The following is a 10,448-nucleotide window of genomic DNA, read 5'->3' as shown; positions in this document are numbered from 1 at the left end:
GGCCATCAAGGAAAACACTAAGGCTGGGACAAACCCAACACCTCATCACCCTGAGAAAATCTTCCCCATGGTGGTGGCAGCATCATGCTGTGAGGATGTTTTTCCATCGGCGGGGACTGGGCAACTGGATGGCGCTAAATACAGTCTCAGTTTCAGTCTTCCAATGACCCTAAGCATACTGATAAACCACTCAAGTGTTGCTTTAAGGGGCGATATTTAAATGTCTTGGAATGGCCTAATCAAAGCCTAGACCGCAATCCCAATTGAGAATCTGTGGTATAACTTAAAGATTGCTGTACACCAGCGGAACCCATCCAATCTGAAGAGGCTGGAGCAGTTTTGCCTTGAAGAATGGGCAAAAATCCCAGTTGCTAGACGTGCCAAGCTTATAGAGACATTCCCCAAGAGACTTTCAGCTGTAATTGCTGCGAAAGGTGGCTCTACAATGTATTGAATTTGGGAGGGTGAATAGTTATGCATGCCCAAGTTGTTTTTTTGTCTTATTTCTTGTCTGTCTCACAAGGAAAAATATTTTGCATCTTCAAAGTGGTAGGCATGTTGTGTAAATCAAATGATACAACAACCCCCCCCCCCAAAAAATAAAAAAATATATATATTTTAATTCCAGGTTGTAAGGCAACTAAATAGGAAAAATGCCAAGGGGGGGGTGGTGGTGAATACTTCTTTAAGCCACTGTATACGAGTATGCAACTATTATTTATTTGTATAGCCTACACCAGTAAACTATGCCATCAAATACACAACTGTAATTACACTGTGTATCAGCTGTCCTTTCAAATCATTCCGGGGCCTCAGTCATGCAAAAATTAAAAATTCCAAGTGAAGCTTGATCATGATAAAAAGGAGAAGTAAAAAAGCATTGCACGTCCCAACACCACCCTCACACCAACATACCAGCAGCACCATGCATATCCCATTGCAGAAATACACTGAACACATCCAAATGCATATAGTACAGTCAAGTACTTTAGTGTCAATCTCTAATGCAGGAACAGTGCTGTAGCCCTGTACTCCCATCACACAGTGTGGTAATGTGTGAACTGCCACTTCTGGTAGGGACTGGTAGACTGGCACTCCTTCAGCTGTATGCTGTCATCCAGAGCCCCAGCCTCCAGGCACAGACGCCGGGGACTATGCTCCGCTATGAGGTGCTCCACCTGAGCAAAGAGAACACAGGGGGAATACCACTGAAATCACCATAATGGTAACTTTCATCCAGCAACTGAAAGGAACACTGCTGGCTACCTCTCGCTCCAACCAAGGTGTTGCGAATTCATGTGCAAAAACCCTGATGAAAGCGACGGGACGAAAATAGTTGGTTTTAACAGTAAAGAAGCAGTTCTCAACATCTGCCATCCACCAAAGGGTTGCCGAATTTCCTCCTCACACACTGGAAATATGCTGCATGCAACGCTGACACTTATAAGCGGCTTGGCTCAGGAATGACTTAATACTCTACCTCAAAACCAAGATTCAGAAAAACAACCATTGTAAAGTGAACCTACCAGAGCAGAGTTGGCGGCCTTGTGGAGCCATCGTAGCTGTGGCTTGGTGTTGTCACACGGCTGCAGAGCCAGACTGGTCCCTTTGCCATGAGCAGTGACACAGACATCCTTCTGGCGAACGTGCCTCATCCAGGTGTAATTGAAGTGTTGACTCTGAGGTTTAGGGACAGAGGGGTAGAGTTTGCAATTAGGGATGCAGGCTCTCTTATTACCTATATACTGCACTGCTTTTGACCAGGGCCCGTACGGTAGTGCACTATCTAGGGAATTGGGTGTAATTTGGGACGCATCCTTAGTGTCGATCATATAAATTAGACTTCATGACAACTACGGGGGTTTTCAAGACCGGTTGGGTGTGTGTTGAATTAAACAGGAATCCCATAGTGAACGCATCTGGAGCTATGCTATGTGTTATAGCCATTAAACAAAAGCATTTCATATCAAATGGGGAAGCTGGGACTATTTACCAGCTTGCTGAGATCACATGTCTCAAAGGCAAGGGAGCCATCCTGCAGAGCGAGGCATTTTCTGACTCCACGATTGAAAACCTAGCAAAGGAAGATCACAGGTATAACATCACATGACAATGCCTAGAGCAGTCATAAAATGTGCTTACATAGGTAGTGTCACTGCACCATATTGACAGTGGAAAGGCTTCTCTTTCATTCTGTGCCTTCAACAAATGCTGACAGAATTGTCACAAGCCTGACGAGACAGCCACTCTTTGTTCAGATAAGAGGACAATTGACATCTGTCTGAGTTACAGAGGCATTGAGAAGAGACAAGAAAACAACCCCCCCCCCCAGAAAAAAAGTACAATTGTCTCTCAACATCGAGATGAGGGATACTTTGTTTGTTTCTCCAGTTAAATTAAGAGTAAAAATCGCTTCCCCGAAAAAGAGCAACAATGCGATATAGTCGAAGGTGAACAGCCTGAAAGCAAAAATTAGATTCCTATTGATGAATCCCCCCAAAAATCAAAAAAACGTAATAAAAGACAATGATTAGAAGTGTGTCAAACGTAGTTATAAACTGCAGCAATAAGGCACATACCATGTAAACGCTTTGAGCATCATACTGTAAACCTAATCCATTAATACTATTTACTACTGTAAAAAAGTACACCTACCAGCCCCTCAGCTTTGACCAGTGGAGCGACCATGTCTGGGTACACGTTGTCCAGGTACCACTTGAAGCTCTTGCACTCAAGCTTCTTCCTGAGTTCGATCTGGTCTGTGAGGTTGCCGATGTCGATGATACTCCTATCCAGCAGATGGAGGTATCCATGGCCGTAGAACAGGTCCCTGTACTCATCCAGCCACACCTCTGCCACCCTGGCCAGGTTACGCTCAACAGTCTTCTGTCTGTCCTTGGGAAACTTGTACGGGTTCTCGCCTCGGAAAATATGGCCCACTCGGGAACACGGGATGATCTCGATCTCACCTCCGCACATCCAAATCTGCAAAAAAAACAACATAGGGTGTGATCAGATCATTTGAGAAGCATCCCAAATGGCACCCTATTTTATTCTTCATAGGGCTCTGGGCGAAAGTAGTGCACTATGTAGGGAATAGGATGCCATTTGCGAAGCAGCCTTGATCATGAGTCAGAGTTAACGGTGTAATCCTGGGACAGGTTGTCGAATAACAAACCTCTTGTTCAAATTGATCTGCAAACAGACTAATAACACATGGGAAAATGTGTCCAAATGACTAGAGCTGGGATGATAAACCGGCAATTAGACACATTTAACCCAGGCATTTTCCTGATATCGTTCATTACAATAAGTAGCAGTATAGCATAGTATAGTATAGGTGCACATTAATGTTAAAAGTAAACCTTCCATTTATCATTAATCGCATCAATTCAGACAATTTATCACGATCTGGACTTTTGTCCATATCGCCCAGTTCCACAACTTACCTTAAAAGAGATCTCCATGTTCTCTCCACCCCATACATCCAGGCCAGGATCATAAGAGCCCAGTTCATAGAAGTACTTCTTATCGATGGAGAAAAGGCCTCCTGCCATGACAGGACATCTGAGGAACAAAACACAGTCCAGGGTTGTATTCATTAGGCACCAAACGGAAGAAAATGGACTGAAACAGGGAAGGACTACCTGAACTTGTCCAATTACAAATACTTGTTTTAATTTTCTGTTGCAAAACATTTTGCTACAGTGTACACTAATGAACACAGTTAGCAAAAAGATTGAGAAAGTGAAGAATACAAAAACAACATTCCTCCTAGGTCTTATCAACTCTCACAAAGGAATCAGGATATGAGTCAGACCTTGGCCTCTTCCTTCAAGTAATCACTGATCTCAATTGGTTGGATTGGTGAAAGTAATGAGTAAGCGTAACCTAGCTTTGACCTATCCAATCATGTATAGATCGATGGTTTTGGAACAGGGCCCTTATGTTGTTGAACTCATCTGCAACTATCACTATGTGAATGAACAGTCACGAGGGGTGTAAGGAAATACAGCACTACCTGATGGGATCTGAATCCTTCATGTGATTCTTCTTGATGGTGTCCTTTGATAACGTGCTCCACCCAAATACCAAGGGCCATTTGAACACGCCTCTTTGGAAGTTGTCAACCAACACATAGCTGTAAAAACACAAAACATAATCAACCAAATATTACACTACTGGAGGAATAATGCATGAGGGAATTAAATGCACATAACTCAGATGAATTGGATTAAATCACACAGGAGCCTGAAATCAACATTACAAGGACCGACTTCCAGTAAACAGGATGTTGCATCAGATCTGGATGTATAAAAAGAAGCTGAGAACTCTATGGTGATCACTCTCTCTTTTTAACACCAATGTAGACAGGTAATTCCAATATGAACCTTTGCGGTCAAAGGTCTGTTGAAAACGTGTCAGACGGATAGCTGTGAATAAAAGCGCTCTAATGATGTGTTACGTGTAGGTAACACACGCAGCTACCATTCCGGTCGCACATTTTGCAACACTAGGGACATAGTCAGCTAAGTGAGCTTTGTCGAAGTGAGAATGGCCCACTAGGTGCATAGACCTTTAGAAATATCACTATGAGACATTGTGCCCCCCACAGGGTACCGACAGACCAAAATGTGGACAATGAGGTTGAATAATAACTCAAACTAGAACCATAAATCGAAAATGATCAACGCCGACCGAACAGACTACGCCGAGGACATTTTACTCATAATTACGATAAGCAGCCTACACTAGAGAATGGAATAAGGCTGCTAATACTAAATGGGACAATTGATAGCTACAACATTCAGAGGCACCTAGAAAAGTAACTGATGCACATCAATGTCATACATTTATCGCTCAATTTATCATGATAATTCAGTCAATTTATCCTGATATGCATTTTTGTCCATATGGCCCAGGAAGCGTCCCAAAGGATTCCCTAGTCCCTATATAGTGCACTACTTTTGACCAGGGACGCAGGCATAATGTATAATGGTAATAACACATTACCTCAAATCCTTGTCACTGATGACTTCGATGACTGGGCAGGCCACTTTCCTCCGGTCCATGTACACTCTCTCCAGCAGAGGTTCCAGCCAGCCCACGTTGCATTCGATATGAGAGTCAAGAAAGGTCAAAACGTCACCTGTGAGAAATGCAAACAAACCCGCTGAAGACAAACACAAAACCCACAGGGACGCTTGGCTGCCACATACATGGGAGGACAGGATTGAGATTATTTGTATAGGATTTTTTGTTTATACAGCAAACTAATAAATGAGAAAGCGGCAACGACAGGATGTGGTTGGTTACCTTTGGCAATGGCGGCTCCTGCCAGCCTAGCTCGGATCAAACCCTGCCTCTCCTTCAGACGAACGATCCGTACTTTGGGATACTGGGACATGTACACATCCAGATGGTCCTTGAGATATTCTGAGAGAGTGGATTGAGGGCAAGTAAGCTTACAGCTCTGAGTTTATCCTCCCGACCACGACACCAGGAAAAACTCCAGGCCCTAATTGTAAGCTATAAGTCATTTGGGCAGAGAGCAACATCACCTGTTCAGGAAACTCTTTAAGATGTCTCCCAAGATTAATAAAGTTCATATTTAGTTTATAGCGATTAAAGGAGAATGAACAGGATCTTGAAAACCTTGTCTTATTTTTTTAAACCTTATGCTTTGAACTCCGTGTAATTTTACAGTTTATAAATGCATAACAAAACATCTAATCGCCGCCTGGTGTAGAAAGCCAAGCAATCCTTACAATCAATAGTTCAAATATTTTGTTCAATTGAGTTTCACGCTCATCCCCTTTCATAGTGAAAGCACTTACACAGTCGTAAAATATTGTATAAATTGGAATTGGTAACAGGTCATACGAATTGCTGGACGTAACATATACGAAATGGATGACATTGAAGATTGTTTTGACTTGTGAGCAATACTTTCAAAACTACTGGCTGAAAATATACAAACCTCTATATAAAACCACAACACTTTAACACAATGTTAAGCATATTTATACAGTTCCCCTTCCTGTAACACACATTTTTCCAGTGTTCTGTTTGTGAAACTCAAGGTACGGGTTGATGGTCACTAGACTTGTGGAATGTTAAGGATGATTCTCTGTAGTATCCATTCATAATGATTGACGCAGACTGGAGGTACAAGGACTGTGAACACAGAGATTTTAAATGCACTTTATTTTAGTCACCGACTTTGTTATTGACTTCCTACACGCTTCTCAGGCTGGTGTTTACAGAACATTTGGTGCTGTCTGATTAGTATATAGAAAAGTGCCCGTCTCCAAGAGGCCAGTTAGACATTTGCTCTCCTTCTATCTACCTGTTGATTTTTTGTTGACTAAATCTGTGACTGCTGTTCTCCATTGTTCACTTGGAAATTCCTATTACACCAGCTGTACTGTTCACCAGGAAAGCCCCTCCCTAAGACATCCTATTAAAATGTGTGTAACACACACACACACACACACACACACACACACACACACACACACACACACACACACACACACACACACACACACACACACACACACACACACACACACACACACACACACTACCAGTCAAAAGTTGACACACCTCATTCAAGGGTTATTTTATTTTTTACATTGTAGAATAATAGTGAAGACATCAAAACTCTGAAATAACACATCATGTATTAACCAACCAAAATATATTTTAGATTCTACAGAGTAGGCAACCGTTGCATTGATGACAGCTTTGCACTCTTGGCATTGATGACAGCTTTGCACTCTTGGCATTCTCTCAACCAGCTTCAGGAGGTAGTCACCTGGAATGCATTTCAATTAACAGGTGTGCCTTGTTAAAACTTAAATTGATGGAATTTCTTTCCTTAATGCTTTTGAGCCTATCAGTTGTGTTGTGACAAGTTAGGGTTGGTATACAGAAAATAGCTCTACTTGGTAAAATACCAAGTTCATATTATGGCAAGAACAGCTCAAATAAGCAACGAGAAATGACAGTCCATTACTTTAAGACATGAAGGTCAGTCAATGCAGAACATTTCAAGAACTTTGAACGTTTCTTCAAGTGCAGTCGCAAAAACCATCAAACGCTTTGATGAAACTGGCGCTCATGAGGACCGCCACAAGAAAGGAAGACCTAGAGTTACCTCTGCTGCAGAGGATAAGTTCATTAGAGTTACCAGCCTCAGAAATTGCAGCCCAAATAACTGCTTCACAGAGTTCAAGTAACAGACATCAACATCAACTGTTCCGAGGAGACAGTGTGAATCAGGCCTTCATGGTCAAATTGCTGCAAAGAAACCACTACTAAAAGGACACCAATAATAAGAAGAGACTTGCTTGGGCCAAGAAACACGAGCAATGGACATTAGACCAGTGGAAATGTGTCCTTTGATTTGAGAATTTGAGATTTTTGGTTCCAACCGCCGTGTCTTTGTGAGACGCAGAGTAGGTAAACGGATGATCTCTCTGCATGTGTGGTTCCCACTGTGAAGCATGGAGGAGGTGGTGTGATGATGCTTTGCTGGTGATACCGTCTGATTTACTTAGAATTCAAGGCACACTTAAGCAGCATGGCTACCACTGCATTCTGCAGCGATACGCCATCCCATCTGGTTTGCGCTTAGTGGGACAATACAGGACGATGTAAAGGCTGTACAAAGGCTATTTGACCAAGAAGGAGAGTGATGAGTGCTGCATCTGATGACCTGGCCTCCACAATCACCCGACCTCAACCCAATTGAGATGGTTTGGGATGAGTTGGACCCCAGAGTGAAGGAAAAGCAGCCAACAAGAGCTCAGCATATGTGGGAACTCCTTCAAGACTGTTGGAAAAGCATTCCAGGTGAAGCTGGTTGAGAGAATGCCAAGAGTGCATAAAGCTGTCATCAAGGCAAAGGGTGGCTACTTTGAAGAATCTACCATATATTTTCATTTTTTGGTTACTACATGATTCCATGTGTTATTTCATAGTTTATAAGTCTTCACTATTATTCTACAATGTAGAAGACAGTAAAAATACATTTAAAAAACCTTGAATGAGTAGGTGTCCATACTTTTGACTGGTACTGTATATCTAAACAATTCTATTGCCTTTCCCCATTCTTACCTTTGGCACTAAAGTCATCCACCAGGATGATCTCTTTGAGAAGGTGTGGTGGAGACCGGTTGAGGACACTGTGGACAGACCGGAGCAAAGTGGACCACACCTCGTCCACAAAGCAGAATATCACACTGGTGGTGGGCAAATAATCATGGACCACACTCTCAGAACACCTGGAGAACAACAATGGAAAGAGGTTACTTAACACTAACCATTAGTATACTGTATGATTGACAGGAGTGTGGGGGTGAGTAAGTAAACATGGTGTGGTCCAGGCAACAGTGTGACTCACGTATGAGGTCTGGTGTCTGGGATGGCTCTGTCCACAGGGATCTGGTCACTCAGGTAGACGTTGAAATGGCCCTCATTCCAACGGTTCCTCACCTCCTGCTCTTTGTCACTGGGCACCATGGCTGCTTGCCCAAATTGCCCAATTGCGTTGGCATCTCTAGGCGCTTGGGTCATGTCTAATGCCAGCACTTTGTGGACGCCTGTGTTTCGAACAACTGTGGAATTTGTGGGAACTCCTTGTTGGCGTTTTGGCTTTGCTGTAGGTGGTAAGGACTCCTTTAGGGCTTCAGGGTTACCTTTATCAAGCTCATTGATCTGTTTGTCCTCTTTGTTGACAATCACCTCTTCTCCTTTTAGTAGATCATTTTTGACAGGTTTAACTGTGTAGTCCACTGCAACTTTGTCTTTAATAAAGCTTTCTTGTTTGCCAGGCTCAAGTGAGTTTTTGACTTTCTTCTGTGTCTTGGAGTCAATATTTTCTTTGCCTTTTTGCACTAGGTCTATATTTCCCTCTTGGTTCCCTCCTGTATTTTTTGAGGCAGGCGTTTCAACATGTTTTCCTTCCTGAACACCAGGTGGCACTTTGGTAAAGTTCGAGCCTACTGCTGCAGGGAATGCCACAATCTTATCCCTCTCCGTAGGTCCTACTTTCCCATCCTCCAGCACCAAGTCCACTGCCTTTTTTGACACATCTTTGACGGGCAAAGGATCTTTGACAGGTGCTTTCGTATTCAAAGGCACACTCAAGTGTGCTGTGACATGATGCACAGGCTCGATTTGGTTATGCTTAAAGATGACAGCATGTTCTAACTTTGGTTGGACATTCCCTCCTTGTTGCTCATGCGAGTTTACTTTGTCCATAAACTGTGGGTCATTTTTGACAGCGGGTCCTCGCTTCCTGTACACTTCAAGGACTTTATTTTCATCCTGGAGTGGATCTTTATTACCTGCCTCATCCAGGTCCAAGTCTACTCTCTGTACTGGATTTTTAAACCCCCTATGCACTAACTTAGTACGTTTCGTGGCCTGCTGTCTGACAACCTGCCTTTCCTTTACTACGCTTTCTTTTAAAAGTTGGCTGTTAACGTCATTTAATGACAGGCGAAGCGCTGCCATGTCGAACAGCAGCCAAATAATAGATGCAATGAAAACAAATGCAAGTACCCTCCCACTACCCCTAAAGTATTTCCTTATCTTTATCGCCCTCATTTTAGTTGGCCTAAATCTAGATATAATGTCACAGTATCTTACTAATGCATTCGCGGGTCATAGCCTACTTATCAACCCCCATTCAACTTCGTTTCTTTAGTTTGGATAGTAGTAGTAGGCTATTGCCTGCGTGGCATTCTACGCCGAGAAGATTGCTTTGGCCAAACTACTTTCGGGAATCTTCTGTCAAATATCCTTAATTGAACTAGTGTGCATTCTGTAGCAAAAAAAAACCCATAAACAATAACGCAAAAATGTATCAGTAAAACTTACTTGTGAAATTCCATGCTGTCCATTTACTTCCCTGATTGTTACAATGTATCAAGTAGCTTATCCATGCGCTGTCCACTTTTCTGGGAATGCAATGCTTTTAGATTGCATTTTGTTACTTGCCCTCTACTAATGTCTTTGAATGAGAAATTACATAATTTCCTTGAAGAGAATGAGAAAACCACAGACATCCATTCAATTCTTAGCCACATTTACCCCTATTCTGTCGTGGAAGTACCTCCCGTCTACGACACATTTCAACTTTGCACTTTGAGAGCACACACAGTGATTGGACAGATAGCTTAATTGTATGCAAACCGTTTCAGTGCACAGGAATGGTGGCGTGGAAGAGGGTGTGGCCCAGGTCCAGCGTTATGGGCGGGCCAGGTCCTCCTTGCCCGTTCAAATAAAATATTGTAATATTGATAATTTATTTGACCAAGACGCGCCCGGACAGAAAAAAAGCATACATCGCAGTTGAAGCATCCGAGCGAGCGAAACAGCGCCTCTCTGTCTCAGTATGTGTAGATCATGTATCTGATGCTATCTGGACCAAACGA

At 42.8% G+C, this 10,448-nt stretch overlaps 1 protein-coding gene across 1 annotated transcript; it reads right to left on the bottom strand.

Moving 5' to 3' along the window:
• Window positions 1-541: 541 nt before the first annotated feature.
• LOC124042139 (polypeptide N-acetylgalactosaminyltransferase 5-like) lies at window positions 542-10,159 on the bottom strand. Its single transcript, XM_046360516.1, has 10 exons — window positions 8,411-10,159; window positions 8,125-8,291; window positions 5,317-5,436; window positions 5,014-5,149; window positions 4,022-4,141; window positions 3,450-3,567; window positions 2,656-2,985; window positions 1,994-2,074; window positions 1,527-1,679; window positions 542-1,178 (listed from the first exon to the last, which is right to left on the bottom strand). Exons 1-10 carry the CDS (start codon window positions 9,616-9,618, stop codon window positions 1,038-1,040), a joined length of 2,574 nt encoding a protein of 857 aa, XP_046216472.1. The 5' UTR covers window positions 9,619-10,159; the 3' UTR covers window positions 542-1,037.
• Between the last annotated feature and the right edge of the window lie 289 nt (window positions 10,160-10,448).

The sequence above is a fragment of the Oncorhynchus gorbuscha genome, linkage group LG01 (assembly GCF_021184085.1).
Source record: "Oncorhynchus gorbuscha isolate QuinsamMale2020 ecotype Even-year linkage group LG01, OgorEven_v1.0, whole genome shotgun sequence".
Lineage (NCBI taxonomy): Eukaryota > Metazoa > Chordata > Actinopteri > Salmoniformes > Salmonidae > Oncorhynchus > Oncorhynchus gorbuscha.
This window is presented reverse-complemented; position numbering and strand designations above follow the sequence as displayed.

What these genes read in the sequence shown, in the direction of transcription:
- LOC124042139 (XM_046360516.1), bottom strand. Translation starts at nt 9,618, where the DNA reads ATGAGGGCGATAAAGATAAGGAAATACTTTAGGGGTAGTGGGAGGGTA. An exon ending in CCAGACACCAGACCTCATAC is followed by an intron (nt 8,292 to 8,410) that starts GTGAGTCACACT and finishes GTTGTTCTCCAG; the next exon opens with GTGTTCTGAGAGTGTGGTCC. An exon ending in AGGAGCCGCCATTGCCAAAG is followed by an intron (nt 5,150 to 5,316) that starts GTAACCAACCAC and finishes CATTTCTCACAG; the next exon opens with GTGACGTTTTGACCTTTCTT.